General features: G+C 41.2%; 1 protein-coding gene across 1 annotated transcript in view; it reads left to right on the forward strand.

Annotated features, from left to right (window-relative positions):
* Positions 1–22,474, forward strand: part of VDR (vitamin D receptor) — a 60,056-nt gene that overhangs the window by 10,509 nt on the left and 27,073 nt on the right. The window contains exon 3 of the mRNA XM_044678471.1: positions 20,454–20,584. Within this exon, the coding sequence (XP_044534406.1) occupies positions 20,454–20,584 (131 nt within the window). The remainder of the gene's footprint in view (positions 1–20,453; positions 20,585–22,474) is intronic.

Genomic DNA, 22,474 nt, shown 5'->3' on the forward strand with positions numbered 1-22,474 from the left:
AGAGCACTATGTAACTGTTAGTTTTCCTCCTCCTCCTCATTATCATCTGAATATGTCATTCCTTTGGGCCAAATGACTGAAATTCATCAAAGTCAATTAAGTGTTTTCTTGTTGGTCATTTTTTTGTTCTGACACTACTAGTAAGTACAAAGGTCATTCTCCTTGGAAGAGAAAATAGAAGCAAAATGAACATCAGGCACCTCTGTCTTGCCTCTGCTGTCAATTTTCAACCCCCACTCCTGGCAAAGGTCCTGTTCCTGCTTTGACAGTAATTTTTCTCCCTCTTTCCTATTTCATCCACTATTATTCACTTTATCTCTCTCTTTATATATATATATATACATATATATACACATATATATATACACATATTCATGTACATAAATGTTTGTATTTGTGATTATTTATTTATATTATACATGATATATTTATGCATGTATTGTTACGATTAAAAATGATAAAGACTGATATAATAATAGAAATTAGTATTTTAGTTAAAGCCATGCTGATAGAGATAAAATCATTAGACCACACACCTGTAAGTATTCACATTGCCTCAGTCATCTTTACCTTTCGTATCGCCCGCGCCTGCTAGCTAAGAGAGCGACTTCCTCCTCACCCAGGAGATTTAACCCCTCTCTTACATCATCATACTTCCTGTTTGCCATGAGGAATCATGGGAAATGTAGTTTCAAAGTCTCTCACATGTCCATAGGAAATATATAACATACTTTTAAATGGCATCTCCCAAATTCCAATTATACAATATATGTATATTGTTGTTTTTAAATGTTTTTGCTTCCTTTGCAGCTTCAACTCATTCTGGGCTTTAATGCCCTGACATTATTTTTCAGAATCATCACATCATCAGTTAATTGCTCTTGCTTCCATCTTTTGTTACATCTTTTAAAAATCTAAGTTGGTTATTGAGTTCCTTGTGCATTCACATCCCTTCGAACAAACCTCATTTATTCCTTCTCATTAGAATTGTTTCTGTCTGTCTTCAGAATTTTATTTTGAAGCCTCTCCCATCCCTCCTAGACTGACTTCCCCTTAAAAATTTTAATGCATCTTAACTATCTTTCCTCTTTGAAAACTGCTTTCCTCAAATCTAGGTTGCATGTCATACAATACCTAGACTTCCTCTTTTCTATCTAAGTTGGGAAAGGAAAGGGTATAGTAATTTATCCCAGAGTTCCCATTATTTCTGCCCCAACTAAGGGGGTTTCTTCCTTTTAGTAAGAATCAGATCCAGAATAGAATTACCTATTATGCCTCTGGGATGGACTTGAAATGTTTTCTTTCTTTCTTTTTTAAACCTTTAACTTCTTCCATCTTAAAATTAATATGATGTTTGGGTTCTAAGGCAGAAGAGTGGTAAAAGCTAGGCAATGGGGGTTAAGTGACTTGCCTAGGGTCATACAGCTGGGAAGGGTCTGAGGTCAAATTTGAACCCAAGACTTCCTTCTTCCAGGAATTCTTATTGGGCTTGGGTCCAATTAGTGTTTTTATTTGAGGATTTGTTTATAGCTGTTTCCACATTGTTGTCTTCTTCTGAGTTATGCCATAGTTTCCTCTTTTGTTGTTTGCTCATTTTTCCAGACTATTTCTTGACTTTGAATTTTATGTTAAAGTTAGGAGGCTCTGCTCACCTGGGACTAGGAAGGCACTGTGCCAAGCTTTGGACTTTTCTATGATACTGTTTTCAGAACTAATTGAAGGGGTCTGCAAGTTTTTTTGGTGCTTCCAAAGTGGTGTGATCCTGGGAGAGGCATGGTTCTGATTTTCACTCTGATCTTTACCCAAGTAGTATAAAGCGTGAAATTATGGTTGGGCTGAATATATAAGAGTGTGGTCACCGGAATTAATTACTCAAGTCAGAATGACTTTTATGGTAGTTAATTTAAAATAGAAAGAATGAAAGTAAGGAAAAATGAGAAAGAGAGAGAGATAATTACTCCGGCCTGGTCCAAATCAGGCAGGGCTTCAGAGGCCCCAGCAGAGGGGGAGCCCAGAGGTAAATTAAAAAAGGATTCTAGCAGAGGAGAGGTCTCTCCAGAGGCTAGTCCTTCCAGAAAAAAAAAAAAAAACTAGGAAAGGGAGTCAGCCTTTTCACTCACCCACATAGCAGTCCAAAAGGAAGCAGCCTGAGGTCTCAAGCCCGAGCTCCTCCATGGCCAAGTTCAAAGAGGGAAAAAAACTTGTCACAGGAAGTTGCCACCATTTTTAAAGACAGTTCTTTGAGTCACTTCCTGTGCCTTCCTTCCACTTCACTTTTACATGGACCAATGGCAGCTTTAACTTTGTTTCGGATTGCCCAGGAGGCAGTCAGTAGTTTTTGATTTGTTACTCAATAGCTCATGTCACAGACCTTTCCCTGCCATCCCCCTCCCCATTAAGTGGGGATGTACACATTCTGGGTGGCTAAAATCTAAAGAATAAATAGGAGAGAGTTAATCCCAGCTTCACAGTAGGGACCCTGTTCTCCTGGGCCTGTTCTTTCTTTGCCTTAGAGCTACTCCCTTGTGAATGACCTTCATCCTTGCTTTTCACCCTGGAACAGTGACCTGGAACTGCATGTGGGAAATGCCAGCAAAAGGTCCCCTGTAATCTCCTTCTGACCAGTTTTCCAATTCCCTTACTAGCTCTGAGCTGGAAGCTCCTGAAGCTGCTGCTGCAGACTCTGGACAAGCTTCCACCTCAGAGGTACAAACTTCTCCTGCTGACCTCCTAAGTTTTCTTAGATCAGAAAAATGCTTTACACTGACCTTTGGTTGGCTCCGCCACTCCAAAATTTGATTTCAAGTTTTATTTTAAAGTTGTTTGGAAGGGAATATTGAGAGAGTTCAGCTGGGTTACCTCCTATCCAGCATCTTCTTCTATATACATTAGGAAACCTCCTTTGTCCCTAAAAACCTGGAATGAGAAAACTTTACATGAATTCCTTCTATTTTTCTTCTAGGAGAGGGATAAACTTATATTCTGAAGCAGTCAATAATCACTTGGTTGTGGAAGAAAAAGAAACACCATACACTACATTCAAGTCACTGTTTAATTTTCCCTACTCTCCCTAAGTGGTACAGTGAATAGAGTTCTTGGCCTGGAATCAGGAAGAATCATCTATCTATCGGAGTTCAAATTTGACCTCAGACACTAGTTATGTGATCCTGAGCAAGTTACTTAACCCCATTTGACTCAGTTTCCTCATTTGTAAAATGAGCTAGTGATGGAACTAGTGAACTACTCTAGTATCTTTGACAAGAAAACCCTAATAGGGTCATGAAGAATCAGAAACAACTGAACAACACTTCCCCTAATAATTGAGATTTTTAAAAAACAACTACTTGTGAGTATTTATACTTTAACCCTAAGCACCAGGTTAAAACATTCCCCTCTCAATCCTATTCAACTTCCTTTCCTTTGTCTCCACTACATCATCACACCCACTCCCTTTCAATCTCCCACCACTCTCCAACTGTTTCAACAATTTGTCCCACCTACCCATTTGCTTTACCCTCCAGTTGGTTCACTTGCCTTTCCTTACTTACCTTGACTTGTCTTGCCAGCTACCTTTTCCTTTTCTTTCTTGAGCTATCCTATGCAGCTTCTACTCTATAATCCTCCTTAATCCTTTTATGTCCTTTATTATCCTTAATCCTACTTCTCTTTCTACCAAGAAGTAGAATCTAGTTTAATATCTTGGCTTGAAGATTGTTGAGATTTTGTTCAGTTTCTCTAAATTTCTCCTCCCCACATTCCTTCTCTGACATACTTCACTAGACCAAATCCCCCAAGAGCACCTAGACAATGTCTTTCCCCTTCTTATTTGTGTAATTTCCTCTTCCTGCCCTACTCCCACAACCTTCTCCTATAAAAACTGCAAGTAGAGGCCCAAAAAGAGCTAATAAAATAATCAGAACTCATGATAGGCAAAACCAGCACCAGGAATTTTGAAATTAAGAAAAGAAGTAAAGTCCAGAAATGAGATGCTCTTGTCCTGTTGGTACCACTCTTAATCCAATGGTTTCATCTGGCCTTGTTTTGGCCTTGACAATGGAGTGAGTCAGATTCACTTCTACTAATGTTGGGCTTTATGTGAGACTTCCTCCCATCCTTGGGATTCTCCTGAGTTCTCTAGAAATGTGGGAGTCTGACTCACTCCAGCCCTTGCTTCAGAAACCAGTAAGGCCAGAGTTTCATTCCCTTGAGCAATTGCCAGGCAGTAGGGTTTCTGTGGGAGTTAATTGTCTGTTTGGCCTGGCGCAGATCTTCTTCTTTTCCCATTAGGGTGCTCTCCAGCTTAGAGAACCAGACCAGCAACACCAGCAGCTCCAGATTGCTGCATCTATCATTCCTCCCACCTGGTAGCCTTTACTTCCTGGAGCGTAGGCCCTGTTGAGGCCTGGGTCAGGTTTCCTGGGCGGTACCAAGGTCTTTTCCTGCCAGGGCATGGTGGTAGAGTTGTTGCCTCTTGAACTCTGACATGATAGGGTTGTGAATGTAAAGTTCCACCTCCTGTTAGAGAGACCAGGGTTCTAGTACCAAATCTGCTATTAAACAGATGTGCATTACTTAATCTCTCTAGTCCTCAGTTTCCTCTTTTAAGAAATGGAGATAATGATGCCCACTCACAAGGTTATTGTGAAGATTAAATGAGATCATAGATCTGAAAGTGTTCTGAAAAGCTCTAAAGCATGATCCAGATTTTAAGTGTTATACAACAGCTGGCTCTGGGGAAGCCAACAGTGAAGCCCTAAGCCAAGAATACTACCTCAAAGTACCAGACAGACTAAGGAACATTTCCATCTACTTCCCAGACTGTCATCTGTAAGGTCCCTGAAGCCCATTTCCAAACTGGCTTAACTGGTCAAGTCACTCCCCCAGAACAGCTTTTGTTTTCCTTGTCAGCATAGTTTGATTCTGGGAAGTGGAAATCAAACTAAGGTGAAGAGGACTCTTGGGGAAACTGCCAATTAGATCTTGGGAATATTGAGAGCCTACCGTGTAAGGGGAGCAGTGCTCATGGTTGATAACCAACTGGCCCTCTAGATACAGGGACCTTAGGATCATTTTCTAAGTGGCCATTATCATGCTAAATGCTGCGGATACAAATGTGCCAAAAGGTTCCCCCCTGCCCTTCTCTTATAGGGAGACAACGTGCAAATAATCGTGTGCATATAAGACGTCTATAAGACGTCTAAGTGTAATTGGGAGGTAGTTTGCAGCAGCCAGTATCTTGCAGAAGGCACAATTGGAGCTGAGTCTTGAAGGAAGCCAAGAAAACTCAGTCGGGGGTGAGGTGGGGAAAAAATTCCAGGTATGGGAGACAGCCAAGGAAAAAGAACAGTATTGGGAGAGGAGTGTTATCCTCCATGGCTGGGATCTCTGAAGCCCACTTCCAAACCAGCTTAATTGGTCAGAGCCCTCCCCTCAAACAACAGCAAGGAAGTTAGGGTCCTTGGACAGAAGAGTTATGTGTCAGAAGTCTGGAAAGATAGGAAGGAGTCAATTGGTAAAGGACCTTAAATGCCAAACAGAACCTTTTATATTTGATCCTGCAGGCAACATGGAGCCACAGGAGTTTATTGAGGGGGAGGATGGGTTGGACCAAAGGGAAGTTGGGGTATAACATGGTGAGACTTGCCCATTAGCAAGATCCCTTTGGCAGTTGAAAGGAGGATAGATTAATGTGGGGGAAGATTTGAGAAAGGGAGACCAACCATCAGGCTGTTGCAATAAGGGAGCAATGTGGGGTCTTTGAGAGTGGAGAGAAGGGTATATGGGGTGAGAAAGGCTACTGCCCAGATCCTGGTAGATGGTAATTCTATTTGACTATGTAAGTTGACTTAAATGAAGTGACTTAAATGAAAATGAGCCAAAAATATTTGTTATATTCGTAGCAGACCCAGTTAATTCACAGTGATTATCCATCAGTCTGCTCTGGAGCTTGATGCCATAATGTCAGGAAATTTACATTTCCAATAGACCAAAGAATATATAAATAATCAGATGTCCTGGTAAATGTGTGTGTGTGTGTGTGTGTGTGTGTGTGTGTGTGTGTAGGGGGGGGTGTTTATTAAATCAGAAGTTCCACAATTGGCCCTGTCCAATTTTTCCCTGCTTCTCCCACCCAAAACTCTTACCTTCTGTCTTAAAATCTGAAAACTAAGTATTGGTTCTAAGGCAGAAGAGTGGTAAAGTCTATCTAGGCAATTGGGGGTAAGCAACTTGCCCCCAGGCCATAGCCAGGAAGTATATGAGATCAGATTCAAATCCAGAGCCTCCTGTCTCTTGGCCTGGCTCTCTATTCACTGAGCTACACTTTTTCTCCGTTCTTTCATGGGCTCAGTGGAAAACCAAGTTAACTACCCATAACAGACAGTTCAAGAAATGATGGAATTACATTAATCATACAACCATGGAAAAATATTTTAAAATAAAATAAATAAATTTAAAATAAATATTTTAAAATAAATTAATAAATTAATTTTTAAAAAGAAATTATGGAATTGCTTACCAATTATCCCAATAAACAAATTTAGCACAATCTAAGCTCCAGGAAGGACAATAAGCAGAGTAATATCTCCGGTTCATTTTCCTTGATGTCCAAGACCAAAATATCATGTAGTCAGTTAATTTATATGGAACTGAACTGAGGGTTCCAAAAAAATAGATTCATGGCTTGTCTGCATAGTGGAAAACAGATGAATCTATGGATGTTGGGTGGCATTGCCCAGGGACCTACCATAAAGGAAGAAAATAAATGGTTGAAGATGGAGGCTTGTAATAAATAGGAAGTAGTCGTGAGATATGTTCTCTCATCCCCAAGTCCTAGAAGGAAAAATTGAACCGGTATTGAAGAGTGGGTGATGACCCAGGATACTGAAAGCTCTGCAAACGTTACAAGCAATCACACAGAGAAACGTCTTGGCCTTGCCAGTGTAGAAGTTCCCAGTGACCTTAGTAATTATGAGTTTTACAGAGTAGGGGATGGGTGGGAGGGAGAAGATTGAAGAGAGGAGTCGGGGACATTCTGGCTCTTGACCAGAGTTGGAGGAGATGAAGTGGGAGTGGCAGAAGTCAGCTTGGTGGTCGGTCTTCCTCTATAATTATTCAGCAATTATGAGTGCCAGAGCAGAGAAGTCATTTTCTATGGATGAACCGTGAGGGAAGATTGGGAGCTTCACGGTAAAGGGGAGTCGGGAAGTCTCAACAAGAGCCAAATGGGAGAACTTTGAAAGTGTAAACAGTGAAGCCTACAAAAATAAATGTAAGGGGGGAAAGGGGAAGAGGTTATTTGTTGTTGCCTTAATTTCTTTAGAACCCATATGAACCAGGAATTATTTTCATAACTACATGCATATAATAAACATGATCTCGAAAAATGCAAACACGCAAAAATAAATTTCCACTATATCTTCGATGCTTATTATATGTGTGGCCTTAGAGATGTTGTCCATCTTACTGGATTTCAGTTTCTCTATCTATAAAAGGGAGGCAATGGACTAGATCCCTCCGAGGTTCATTCTGGCTCTGGATCTGAGATCCTCCGCTCTGCCATACTATTCCCTTCCTAATTACCTACATAAGGAGGATAGGCTTAGCAGGAAATGCCAGAGATTTCCCCGTGCTTCCAGTGGATCCAAGCTAGATAGCTCCTGTTGGCCCGTTGGTCTTAGAAGGCCATTTCCATGCAGCTGGTTTTAATTTGGGTCTCTTTTTAGTGGGCTTCTCTCACTCTGCTGGATATGTCACAATAGTATTATGAGAACCTCTGAGGTTCTTAATGAGCACGGGGTGCCTAATTTTGTGTCTGTGTGTGACCCTTATGACACTTTGGTTAAGCCTTTAGATCCACTAAGAGTCAGAAAAATCTGAGTTCAAATCTAGTCTTTTAAATAATGGCAATAAATGATAAATTTCAATTGAAGATTAGTGAAAATAAAGACATCATTTTTTTCTCATCCAAGTTCCTGGACCCCCTGAAATCTATCTATGGACTTGTGGGCAGAGGGGAAGAGAAGAAGCATTTATATAGTGCCTCCTACGTGCCAGGCACTATGCCAAGTACTTTTGATCTCATTTGACCCTCACAACAACCTGGGATGTAGGTACTATTATTATCCCCATTTTGTAGTTGAGAAATCTGAGGCAAAGAAGGTTAAGTGACTTGCCCAGGGTCACGCAGCTAGTAAGTATCTGAGACTAAATTTGAATGCATATTTTCCTGACTCTTAAGTACAGTGTTCAATGCTCAATGTTCCTGAGAGAAATCATAAGAGCACAGGCATGGAAGTAGCTAGGACAGGTATCAATACATTGGTTATTGTTGAAAGACTAAAAGAGAGAGCAGGTTGGCAAAGCTGTTGCTGAATTGTCCTCAGCAGTAGATCTCTGGATTTCATCTAATCGTGAGTAGTGACTGTGCTTCTGGAGACGTGACTTTGGATTTGGATTTGTCAGGAAACAAAGTCTCTTTGGAGAGAGATGCTCTTCCTCCTGGAATCCCATGGTACCTCCCCAGAGAAGCCTGTTCAATTTCAAATGCCAATTTGTCTTTCAGAGGAAGCTATCGGTTAATAGGATATGCTGTAATATGCTCCAAATTAAGAACTGGAATTTCTCTAAAATCCAAAACTATATCGTAGACAAAGCCTACTTGATGAATACTTGATCCTGCGTCTAGAATATGTGGGGCGTGTTTATGCTGCCAACCTTCACTCCTACCAATGGACAGACGGAGCGATGTTATGGTCCTGAAGGCTAGCGACATGTTCTCTTAAGTCCTGGCCCCTAGAACCAATTTGAGTTTCTTGTCCCAGTTTTGTGTTTTGGTCTGGCAGGAGAAGCTGGCAGTGTCCTCCCTAACCCCTGGCTTTCTAGAAACTTCGTGTATATTTAGCAAAGGACTGCCCTCCACCCCCATCCAGCTACTTCCCAGCAAGGTTTATAATTGCAGACCATTCAGAGGATTACGGGGGCCAAACTCTTCCATAGGAAACTGTCAGCTCTGCCTTCTTTGAACCAGTCTGACTCTGGCAATTAACGTCTATTGTGGAAAGTTGGGTGGATGTGGAATGGGCATAAGCGGGGCAGGCAAGATGGGCAAACTGGTAGCCTTGGCTCTGAGGGGCTGGTAGCCCCGCTTTTGGAAATCATCTTAAGGATCATAAGGATAAGTAGTTGCCAAACTGTAGAAGATGTAGTAGAAAGGAAGGAAGAATCTGAGTTCAGGGGTGGTTTCTGGGCTCAGGTTGCTAGGGTGAGTTCCCCTGTTCCCTGGCATTGGCTGAGCCCTAAATACAGTTGTTATTGTTTTATTTGCTTTGTTTTCGCTTGCCTTTTAGAAGTCCTGCTCTGTGGGCAGAAGTGGATTTGATTACAAGTTTTTTTTTTTTCAGTCTCACTCTCTTCTCCCTTAGCCAAGTAGACAAGGATACTGCCCAGACTATGATGCACTTTCCTTCCCCACCCATCCACCCATCAAATTGCTGTATCTTCTATTCTCCCTCTCCTCCTCCTCAGCAAAACAGAGCCAACATCACTGTACATAAAAGCCAGGCAGATAGAGTCTCCTCTCATAATCTAATAAGAAACACCCTGGACTCATTGCAAAATTAATAAGTGTCTAGTGCAAGCACCCATAGGAGGTATTAGTTAGATCTCTGCCACTTTCTTTTTTTTTATTTAAAATTTCATTTTATCCCCCCACCCCCAATTACATGTAAAAACAATTTCCAAACTTTCTCAAAAAATATTGTCTTGAATTATCCCTCCATCCCCATCTCCATCTTCACCCTCCCATTGAGATGGTAAGAGATCTCATTTTATGTGTATAAAAATGTAAAGCACTTTTCCATATTAATCCTTTTGTAGAAGGAAACTCAAACTACATACACACATATATATATATATATATATATTTTTTTTTTTTAAAGAAAATGAAAAAAGTTTTCTTTGGTCTGGAGTCAGACTCCATCAGTTTCTTCTCTGGAAGAAGATGGCATTTTTAAAAATCATAAGTTCTTTGGGATTGTTTTGGATCATTGTATTGCTGGGACTACCTAAGACATTCACTATTGTTCATTGTACCATATTCCTGTCACTGTGTAAAAAGTTCTAGTTCTACTCAATTCATTCTGCTTCAGTTCATATAAGTCTTTCCAGGTTTTTCTAAGCTCCTCCTGCTAGTCATTTCTTATAGCACAATAATATTCCATTATAATCATATACTATAACTTATTCAACCATTCCCCATTTTGATGGGTATCTCCTCACTTTCCAATTTTTTGCCCCCACAAGAAGAACTGTTTTAAATATTAAATTTAAATATCCCCTTTTTGTTTATCTCTTTGGGATACAAACCTAGTAATGGTATTTCTGGGTCAATGGTATGGTATTGTTTCATATAGCCCTTTGGGCATAGGTCTAAATTGCTCTCCAGAATGGTCATATTAGTACACAACTGCCCAAAAGTGCCTTAGTGCCATCAGTTTTCCCACATCCCCTCCAAGTTTTGTCATTTTCTTTTTCCTTCATAATAATCTGATAGGTGTGGGGTGGTAATTCAGAGTTGTTTTAATTTGTAGTTCTCTAATTAATAGTGACTTAAAGCATTTTTTGCATGACTATAGAGAGCCTTAATTACTTTGAGAACTGCCTATTGATATCTTTTGACCATTTATCAATTGGGGAATGACTTGAATTCTTATACATTCAATTCATTTCTCTCTGTATTTAAGAAATGAGGCCTTTACTAGAGAGAATTGTAAAATTTTTTTGCACCTTCATGATTATTTTGTATTGCTCCCCATCCTATTTCCCCTATTCAGTTTCTGACCTCCACCTCCCCCGATGTGCCCTCTTTACTCTTAGCCTCACTCTCCTCTTATTCCTTTCCCTTCCTACTTTCCTGTAGGGTAAGATAGATTCTATACCCAATTGATTGTGTATGTTCTTTCCTTATTGAGCTAATTCCAAGGGCAGTAATGTTCCTGTGCTCCCCTCCCCATCTCCTCCATTTCCCCCTCTATTGTAAAAGCTCATTCATGCCTTTTCTCATGTAAGATAATTTAGCCCATTCTATTTTTCTCTTCCCCCTCCTCCCAGTGCATTCTCTTTCTCATGCCTTAGTATTATTTTTTAGATACTATCCTATTATATTCAACTTATACCCTTGCTCTCTGTCTACATATACTCCTTCTAACTGCCCTAATAATAACCTAGTTCTTAGGAGTTACAAGAATCATCTTTCCATGTGGGTATGTAAATAGTTTAATCCTACTGGATGTCTTTTGATTTCTCTTTCTTGTTTACCTTTTTATGCTTCTCTTCAATCTTGTGTTTGAGAGTCATATTTTCAATCCATCTTGTCTTTTCATCAGGAATATTTGAAAGTCCTCTATTTCATTGAATACACATTTTCTCCTCTGAAGGATTATGCTCAATTTTGCTAAGTGGTTCTTGGTTGAAGTCCTAGCTCCTTTGCCCTCTGGAATATCATATTCTAAGCCCTCTGATCCTTTAATGGGGAAGCTACTAAATCTGGTGTTATCTTGACTGTGGTTCCATGATATTTGAATTATTACTTTTTGACTATTTTCAGTATTTTCTCCTTGACCTGGGAGTTCTGGAATTTGGCTATAGTATTCCTAGGAGTTATCCTTTTCGGATCTCTTTCAGGAGGTTATTAGTGGCTTCTTTCTATTTCTATTTTACTCTCTGGTTTTAGAATATCAAAGCAGATTTCCTTGAAAATTTCTTGAAGGATGACATCTAAGCTCTTTTTTTTTTTATCTTGGCCTTCAGGTATTCCAATAGTTCTTAGATTAGCTCTCCTAGATTTATTTTCCAAGTTAGTTGTTTTTCTAATGAGATATTTTGCATTTTTTCCTATATTTTTTATTCTTTTGACTTTGTTGGATTGTTTCTTGATGTCTCACAGAATCATTAACTTCCCCTTGCCCAATTCTATTTTTTAAAGCATGATTTTTTTCCCAAGTGGACTTTTGTACCTCCTATTCTATTTGGCCAATTCTATTTTTTTTATATATATATTTTAAACCCTTAACTTCTGTGTATTGACTTATAGGTGGAAGAGTGGTAAGGGTGGGCAATGGGGGTCAAGTCACTTGCCCAGGGTCACCCAGCTGGGAAGTGTCTGAGGCCGGATTTGAACCTAGGACCTCCCATCTCTAGGCCTGACTCTCCATCCACTGAGCTACCCAGCTGCCCCCGCCAATTCTATTTTTTAAAAATTTCCTTTCCTCAGTGAATTTTGTACCTCATTTTCCATATGGCCAATTCTGCCTTTTAAGAAGTTCTTCTCTTCAGTGCATTTTTGTATATCTTTTTCCATTTGGCCAATTCTGCTTTTAAGAAATTCTTCTCTTCATTGGACTTTTGTGCCTCTTTTACCAACTGCCCTATTCTGTTTTTTAAGTTATTAATTTATTACGGTTTTTTTGTACCTACCAAGCTATTGACTCTTTTTTCATGGCTTTCCTATATTATTTTCATTTCTTTTCCCACTCTCATTTAACTTTTAAAATCTTTTTTTAAGCTCCTCCATTAATTCTTTTGGGGGCTCGAGACCATATTTTTCTTAGAGACTTTGGATGCAGCAGTATTGCTTTTGTTTTCTTCTGAGTTTATATTTTTGTCTTTGCTGTCACTAAAATAACTTTCTGCCTTGTTTCTTTTTTGTTTGTTTGCTCATTTTTCAGCCTTTTTCTTTTAATAAAAAAAATTTAATGTTGAGCTCTATACCTACAGTGAAGGGAGAACTGTTCCAATCTTCAGGTTCTTTATGCAATTGCCCTCAGAACTAGCTCTGGGAATCTACAAGTTATCAGTTCTTCCAAGAGGGTATGACCTAAGGATGTGTGTATTTAATACTGTCCCAGCCTATGCTCTCTTCTGTGAGCAACCACACATACTCTTCTGCCTTGGAGCTATGTCCAGGGTCCCCCTTTACCTGTGGCCACAAGCACGACTGTGTGCTAGCGTTCCTCCTTCCCCTGAGAGAGCACCCCCAGACTGTGACCTCGTCCTGCATACAGGCAGTACCACCAGTCTCGTACCCACAACTGAGAAAGAGATCCCTGAAATCTTCTGAACAGTTGTTCAACCTCCCCCTCCCCCTTACCGCCATGGCTAAGAGCTCTGGAAGGCTTTGCTACTGATTTGGTGCCCCCCAAGTCATGTTGCTAAGGTGGTGCCTGCCTGAGGGTGCTGCTTTCCCTTCCATTTTGCTCCAGTGGATTAGATCTTTCCTGCCCGCCTTCTCCGTTGTTTTGGGCTGAAAAATTATTTCACCCTGTCTTCTTGTGGATTATGCTGCTCCAGAATTTGTTCTGAGGCATTATATCATAGTTTTTTGGAGGGCAATTTGGTAGCGTTTAGGTGGATCTGTGTACCTTCTCGGGGGTGGAAAAAACAACCACCTTTCCCTCAGCCTAGATAGATACGGATCTCATTTGGCCTCCAGGGAAGAGATCTTGAATTGTTAGGACTGGAAAGGATCTTAGATACCTTCTCATCCAAATCTCTCACTTTACAGAGGAGGAAACTGAAGGGTAAGTGACTTATCTAAGGTCATATAGCTGCCTAGTAACAGAGGCACTATTAGAACCCAGGTTTCTCTTGCTTTTCGTCCAGCATTCTTTATATCACATGGCAAGTTCATTTGAGTTTCTTATGTCCCTAAGAGTTAACATTCTTCCTATCATATAAGTTCAATTGCTAGCTTGAATTTCAGTCTGTTTCCTCTAGTTCTGTCTTCAGGGGATAAAATCAGTCACTATTTTATTTATAAAATTAAAAATAAAACTTTAGTAATAGTCAGGAAGGTTTTTTATATCACAGCCTATCAAATGAGAAGGAAATTACAACAGAAAAAAAGAAAAAAGAATTATGGCTGGAGATTTGGTCTTTGTTGTCCCAGCTTTCACCCTTCTCCTGCCTTTCCCCATTAGAGATCCTTTTCTTATAGTTTAATTGGTAATTGGAAATTACTTATTATCCATCTTCACTGAGTGCAGAGCAAGAAGAAGTTTAAGCTGTAGCAAAGGAAATTTAAATTAAACACAGAAAACAAAGAACTTCCTGATGGTAAGGAAAATGAGGAAGGTCACAGAATTTCCTTTTCCTAGAAATCTTGCATAACAGGATTATAAGAGGGTTTGTTCATCCTGGAGACAGGGAGGAGCATAACAAGCTCTCTCATCAGGATTTTGAGGTATGTGATCTCCTACTGACTGGAGATGCTCTCTAGGGTCGCTGGTGATTAAAGAAAGATCAGTCCTTACTTTGAGGGACCCTGGAAGTTTTGCTTGAAAAGCATTTCTGTGATGATAATAATAATAACCAGCATTTGTATAGCACTTTAAAGTTTGCAAAGCACTTTACAAATTTTATATCATTACATCTTCACACTGCCTATTTTTACTAATGAAGATACTAGTTTTACCAATGAAGAAACTTAGGCAGATTAAGTAACGTGTCCAGTAAATGTCTATAGAATTGCCATTTGAATTCCAGAAAATAATAACCTCTTTGGTGTTCTCATTTTCCACGGCTCTGGAGGAATAATAGAAACATGCTCTGGAACTGGGTTTCTTAACCTTGTGTCCATCAACTTATTTCTTTTTTGAAAACAAAATGATTATGTGTTTTGTGCTTTTGGAAACCTTCAATGTTAGAATTGAATGGCAAGGGGTAGGCAGTTGGAGTTATGTGACTTGCCTGAAGTCACACAGCCAGGAAATGTCTGAGGCAAGATTTGAACCCAAAGACTCTTGACCCCAGACCTGGCTCTCTGAGCTACCTAGTTGCCCTCAGAAACATGATTCTAAAAAGGATGTATAGGCTTCATTAGACTGTGCCAAAGGGGTCCATGAAATACCCCAAAAATAGGTCAAGAACTCTAGGGTCCAGTTGGTGAACCAATGGCTCATGTGCTGGCAGGGTTGCTCCCTTCCCGTCTCCCCAACACCTAAAGACATTTCTCACATCACCGCCCCTCTGCCCAGCAACCCAATGAGGTCGTCCTCCCTCCCTTGTCTGAGGGAAGAAGGTGGCTCACATGTAGCGTGAGGGGCAGTTCGGGCACTCGGTCTCTAACAGGTTTGCCATCACTGGTCTAGACCATACCAAAGAGTTCATGGAAGCAGGTAGGAAAAGAAACGAACCTTCCAAAGCTTTGGTCAGTCTGTTTGTGTGTGTGTGTGTGGGGGGGTACAAACTAGACTCTGTTTTGAACAGGTGAGATAATCCACTGCAATGCCAAGAACCTCTTAGTGGGAGAGACAAACTGGAAATCAACTCTTATTCCTTTGCCCAGACGGGAATACAGCAACAAACCAGTTTCACAAATTGTGAGGTGGGGAACCCACTACCTCCATTTGTAAGGTTATGTGGAAAGCACGTGAAGTGAGGCAGATGATAAGAGCTTGAACCAATCTCACATCCCCGAGGCAACCAATAAGCACGTATTGTGCCTATTGTGTGTGTGTGGAATTAGAATTTTCTCCCCAGAACTCTCCCAGCTTCCCATTTTCCTTCTCACATTCAGTCCTTACACCTTGAAGATAAAGTCGTGAGTGTAGCTCTTCCCTCTCTCTGCTCCTGGGATTGTGGACGTTGGTGGGAGCCGGGCAGGAGAATTTACTCACGTGGTTTTACTTAGGTTGTATACTTTTGTTCTTTTATTTCTCCTACTTCAAGTGATTACATATATATGTATATATATATACTTATAAAATGGAATACTTGGAGTTATAGATATTAATTTAAATCTTACATGTGTCAGGGGATTCAAAGATAATAGAAATAAAACTTACTCTCCAGAAGCTTACACTCTACTGGAAAAGACAGCAATTATATGTGTATATGTGCATACTCTTCGTGTGTACACACACATAGGTACATACATGCATGCACACATATGTACCACCTTCTTCTACACACAGCCTTCCCTAAATCTCCAAACTCTATTTATTCTGTAATATGTTCAGATGCATTAATGTATTAAATGTAAACATATAACATAAATATATTTATTATATAATAAAACATATTAATATATAATATGAATGTTATATAAGTATAATAAAACCTATTCACATATGATGTGGCCATATTATAAGAAAATATAATCATACACAATATGGATAATATATTAATAGTCTACAAATATGTCACTATGTTACAGAATAAAGAAAGGGAGTTGGGGGTTCAGGGAAAGCCAGAGATCTGTAGGTGGTCATACTTAAACTGTATCTTCAGTGAAGTGAAGGGATCTGGAGGGAGGGCAGGGCAAGGGGAAGAATGTATTCCAGGAATGGGGAATAGCCAATGCAAAGGAAAGGAGACAGTAGACAAGTATCATACATCAGGAACAGAGAGGCAGCCGGTTTGGCTGGAGCATGGAGTGTGGGAAGGGGAATAATGTATAATGAGATCGGAATTATAGACTGGGGCCAGATTGTGAAAGGCTTCAAATGCTAAACAGAGGAGTTCATATTTGGTCTGAGAAACAATAGGAAGCCACTGGAGGAATTGAGTAGCTGCATCGTGTGGTCAGATCTGTGATTGGCAACTAAGTGGAAGAAGGAGGTAGCCTGGGGACAGAATATTGTAGCGGCAGGAATGTCAAGATTCGGCCGTTTATTGGGTATGTGGAATGAGGGAGAGTGAACAGTAGAGTTACAAACGTAGAAGATGGAAAGAATGGTGGTGCCTTGGGCAGAAATAGGGAAGTTTGGAAGAGGAGTAAATTTGGGGGGAAAGATAACAAATACTAAAGATAAAGGGAAGGAGAGAAAAGGGAATTCGTGATGGTGAATGTCCTCAGTTTTTTTAAGAAGGTAAGAGTCGGGGTCCTCGGTCGAGAGGGCATCAAGTGAAGGAAGCATAAGAGCTTGAGAGAAGAGAAGATCTAGAAGGACTTCTGTGAATATTGAGATGAGGAATCAATGAGTTATGAATAAAAAGAATGCCTTGCTGCCCAGAGGGTCCAGTGAATTCATAATATACCCTGTCAGCATGGCTGTGTGACTTTCTCTAGCTCTGATGATGAGTAGGAACAGGAGGAAGATAACGAGAGTAATCCAGTACTGAAGTTTGGCAATGAGGAACTGGAGAGTAGTGACCGGAGTAAAGCTGAATCGGTTAACTACGAGGTTGAGGGTTGGAAAGGTAAGAAAGTGAAGTCAGAGTAGGGGTTGAAGGTGAAGATGAGGATAAAGAACTGGTTTAGGAGAGCCGAGGCAGAGAGAGAGCTGGAATGCTGAATTATGAATTTTTTTAATTAATTAGGTTGAACACTTGGTGTTTTTCACTGGTGACATTCAGGGTGTGATCATCCCTGTGTTTGGCTAAGGTAGGATTTAAGGAGGCAGAAACTGGGAAGTTAGAGAGCTTGAATGTTAAAGCTTGTTTGCTTGGTTTTTGTTTTTTTTTTTGTTTGTTTTTTTGTATTTTAAACCCTTAACTTCTGTGTATTGACTGATAGGTGGAAGAGTGGTAAGGGTAGGCAATGGGGGTCAAGTGACTTGCCCAGGGTCACACAGCTGGGAAGTGTCTGAGGCCGGATTTGAACCTAGGACCTCCCGTCTCTAGGCCTGGCTCTCAATCCACTGAGCTACCCAGCTGCCCCCTGTTTGCTTGTTTTTTAAACCCGTACTTTCTGTCTTAGAATTCCTACAAGTATTGGTTTCAAGACAGAAGAGTGGTAAGGGTAGGCAATGGGGTTAACAGACTTGCCGAGGGGAGTGTCTGAGGCCGGTTGTCACTGAGCCACCTTGCTGCCACTAAATGTCAAATTTTTCTAAGAAAGACAGGAGTTAGGGAGGAGAGGAAGCATCTAAACTTAAATACTGAGCACCTGGGAAAAAAAAAAAAGATGAAAGGTTCCAGGGCTGGTACATAACACGTCTCCTTGAATCATAGAGGCTGAAAATTTTTAATAAAGTGAAATTCAAAGTGGTGCAGATCCTGAGTGATGAGGGCCAGAAGAGGAAGTCGCAAATAAGGTTTATTCCACATTCCTGCTCCAGGACCAGTTTGTGTGTGTTGGCAGTGGGGAGAGCAAGGATGAAGAGTGGGGAAGAGTGGACGAAGGCAGAGTCTTTTGGTAGAGAGAACGACCTTGGCTGCAGTGTCGTCTGGCCGAGTCTCAGTGAGAGCAAGTGGATGGTGGAGTATGCGAGGGAGAAATTCAGAATGAAGGGAAGTTTGTTCCTCAATGTGGAATGGTGTGGAGGACTGAGGAAGATAAAGAGGAGAGAATAAGCAGTGGAGCTCAGGAAGAAGGATTGGGGAAAAGTAACGGGTGTTAAGAGTCCGATGGCCATAGGGGCAGTAGTGAACGGCAAATATTGTGGGTAATACCCACAATATCAAAGGAGTGTTATTGCTGGGCAAAGGGCATGGAGTTCAGGGCCTGGGGTAGGGCAGGATATGGCAGCTGGTCCAATCTGGGCTAGGCGGGGAGCGTGGTTCTGGTGTAGCAAAGGAAATGAATCGGGGTGGAAGGGAAACCCTAATTGTACGATCATGGCCATTTAACCCTTCTGAGCCTCAGACACTTGCTAGCTGTATAATCATGATGGTTCAATTAACATCTTAGGGCCTCAGTTTCCTTATTTGTAAAATAAGGGGGGGGTGGCCGTTTTTGAGGTCTCTGTGCTCTAAATCTCAGATTCTTTGAATTACAGGGAATTGAGGCAATCGCCACACTCTCCAGCACCTGGTCTGTGGGAACATTCACATTACTCTAAATAGCATGGTTTCTGCTTGGACAAACTAAGACAAGCTTTCAACTTGTCAAAAGGAACCTTACTGATAGGAAAAGGAAACAAGGGAAAAATTGAAACCATGGAAATAGACGAGATGGAGTTTCTCTCCTAAGGGAAATATAGTCCAATGAGGATGTAAGCTGATAGATTAAGAGCTGGTCATGCAGTGCAAAGGCCCCATCTCACAGGACTGTCATGAGGAAAGTGATTTATACAAATCCTTAAAGGAATATGAGAGGCAGAATGGCTAACCAGGAGGTCCTGGGTCCAGTTCTCCCCTAGGACACATGCTGTGTGATTCTGAGCAAGCCTAGGAGACTTTAAGACTCTCAGTTGCAAAGAAGGTGGCAACCTGCATTGATGGAGGGACTTTCCTCCCCTGGGGGATCCCTATATGGAAGAAATCACAGGACTAGTCCTTTTCCCATTTAGTGCAAGCTACTCATTTTCAAAGGATCCAAGATTTAAAGCTGGAAGGAACCTCAGAGGATACCTATTTTACTGATGGGAAAACCGAAGTCCAGAGAGATTAAGTGACTTTTCTAAGGTCATATAGATAACGTGTCAAAGATGAGATTCGGACATGGGTTTTTTGACTCCCAAACCCTGGGTGCTGGGGATAGCAGTGATTGCTCTATGTTCCTGTAGTTCAAAGAATCAGATTTAAGAGCGGGAAAGGAACTTCAAAAGCCACCTAGTCCAACCCCCTCATTTTACAAATAAGGAAGGTTTTTCTATTTGATAACGGCTTCATTCACTTTACAGACGAGGACACTGAAAACCAAAGCAGGTTACTTCCCTCTGACTCAAAATCCAGGAATTTTTCCATCCAGTGCTGTTTCCTTTTTCTTTATTCTCTGCACTACCAGCAATAGATGCAAAACCAGTCATACAAGTGTCCAACCCAAAGTTGCTTTTGGAAGAGACGTTTCTTTCACAGCTTCCCCCCTAATATTTTCTCTAGATATGGGCCTCCAAGTTCTTCCTTTTGACCCTAGCATGTGCTGTAATTAATAGTAATAATAACTCATTTTTATATATATGTAAATATATCTATTTCTTTTCCTCATAATAATTCTGCGAGGTAGATAGTGTATTTCTGTTCAATGGATAAGGAGATAGGATTTTGGAAGTGTCAAGTGATTCGTAAATAAATTCGTAAAAAAAAAAAAAAATGCCATGATGACAGCAATGTTTGCCCCAGTCCACTAGGCTGTCATGGCACCAGTACCAGTGAAACCTAGAAGAAAGAAGGCAGAACACCTGAGTTCTAGTCCTGGATATAAAAGTTCACTTCTCTGTTTCCTTGGCTATAAAATGAGGATAATAATACTTGTGTCATCGTAATCATAATAATTATTATTAGCATTTATATAGAGCTATAAGGCTTTGCAAAGCACTTTAAAATGTATTATCAGGTTTGATCCTCCTAATAACTCTATGAGGCAGGCTCTACTATTAGCCCCATTTTATAGATGAGGAAACTGAGGCAGACCTAGTTGTTAAGCTCTTTGCCCGAGGTCACCCAGCCGTTGAGCATCTAAAATAAGAGATTCTTTCACAGTGTCTGTGCAGGTTTCCAGTGAGAAGAGCTTGATTCTCCTTTGGTCATTCTGGAAGTCTTGTCAATGATCATGTCTGCTTTCTTGGCAGGAGGAGCATGAAACGGAAAGCCCTGTTCACTTGTCCCTTCAATGGTGACTGCCGCATCACCAAGGACAATCGTCGCCATTGCCAAGCCTGCCGCCTGAAGCGGTGTGTGGACATTGGCATGATGAAAGAATGTGAGTTCCTTGAGGGGAGACGGGGCAGAAAATGACAAAAGGCTAAGCTGAGGACGGAGAGCCCAGGGGAAGAGGCTTGGGGAATCGTTTTAGCTCCTGTTCTCCTTTTAGCCACCGCCACACCGGGGTATGTCTAGTTTGGACTCTGCGATGAGGAGGGGAGAGCCACGTTGCTGTTGTCCCCATGTTGTCTAGCCTCACTTGAAGGGTTCAGTCTGACTACCCTCTCTGAGCTCTCAGAACCTGACTACTCTCTGGGTCTAGGTCTTGGGATAAAAGGCTAACAACAAAGGATTGAAAGAAGGCCAGAGACAGTAAGTAGGCATCACCCTCTGACTTGGAAGGCTTGAAAAACCCATGAGAAGGCATCTTTGGGTCTAGCTAATACCAGCCTTTACGACTGATCCTTTCTAAGTTTACCTGAGTTCCTAAGTGCGAGCTCCTCGAAGTAGCAAAGGAAGGGGGCAGCTTGGTGGCTCAGGAGATAGAGAACCAGGCCTGGAGATGGGAGGTTCTGGGTTCAAATGTGGCCTCAGACACTGCTTAACTATGTGACTCTGGGCAAGTCACTTAACCCTAATTTCCTAGCCAGTAAGGTTCTTCTGCCTTAGAACCAATACACAGTAAGGTAAGGTAAGGGTTTGTTTTTTGTTTTGTTTTGTAGGGGAAAAAGAAGCTATGAAAGGAAAAAAGAGGAGAATTTTAGGAGCAAAGCTAAGGAAAATCTTGGAAAGTAACTAAACTTAGGAAAGGGAGCCGACATAACTCCATAAAGGTCTACTTGGAGCTATCCTGAGGTTGTGAGTGAGGATAAAGATGAAAGATGTGTAGAGATGATGGAGTCTGATTCAGGGTTAAAAATAACTCGCTGGACTTTGCCTTCAAGGAGTAGGCCTGGTTATTTTTTAACCAAACTAGGAAATTAAACTGAACATAGACCTTGAAGGATTCCCAGTCCTGCTACTCTTGGCCTAGGGTACAGTGAGTGACTCTGCCCCAGATGTCTTTATTTACCACCCTAGGATTAGTGCTCCCCATTCTGCCCTTGCTACCTCCTCCCCGTGGTCCAAATTTCTCTTGTCACGTAAAGATAGAGCCCCTCCCCTGCCTCAAAGAGAAAGTTGGATGAAAAGAAGGGGAAAGAAGGGACCTCAGAGGCCACAGTCTCTGAGAGGTAGCCATGGAGAGCTTCCTGGCTACAGCAGAAATTTGAGCAGTGAGCTAGGGAGGTGTGAACCTGGGCTTTGGAAATTTCCTTCAGTGAAGGAAAAGAATATCCCTCTCTCTATGGAGTCAAAGAAAAGAACTGAAGTCTTCATCTATGACCCCAGTCTCATAATCTGTTATATAAACCACAGACCCTCGCTCCTAGCCCCTAGTTCCTAGTCTCCAGTCAACACTTTAGATTCCTTCAAGAAGTTTCCAGGCAGTGGTTCATTTTCGCCTCCGCAGAGAACACTTCAGGTCTGGACCAGCCAATTTTTAGGCCAGTACCTTGCCCCACCCAGGAGAAGTATTTATCCTTAAGAAATTGGGGGTAAGGCAGTATGGTAGGTTTTATAAACTTCTCCATTTCCATTCAAGGATAAATATTTTGTAAGCAGATGCTGCACCTAGGGTACCATATTGGATGGCATGCTGGATGTGAAGACCATATTTTGAAGAAAGGGGTATATTAGAATATGTAAAGAGTGCCGAGTCTGAAACCTGAGTTCTTAGGTTCAAAGGGCTAGAAGGCTAAAGGACCTCTGGGTCTGTGGATCCAAGCTAAAGACTTCCACACACACCCCCCACCCCAGCTCTCCCTGTTTGACCTTATCTGTAAGATATCCCTTATCTCACTACTCCCCTGCCCTATCCCTCACCATCATCTCTGTGCCATCGTGACTC

The sequence above is a fragment of the Gracilinanus agilis genome, chromosome 5, assembly GCF_016433145.1.
Source record: "Gracilinanus agilis isolate LMUSP501 chromosome 5, AgileGrace, whole genome shotgun sequence".
Classification (NCBI taxonomy): Eukaryota; Metazoa; Chordata; class Mammalia; order Didelphimorphia; family Didelphidae; genus Gracilinanus; species Gracilinanus agilis.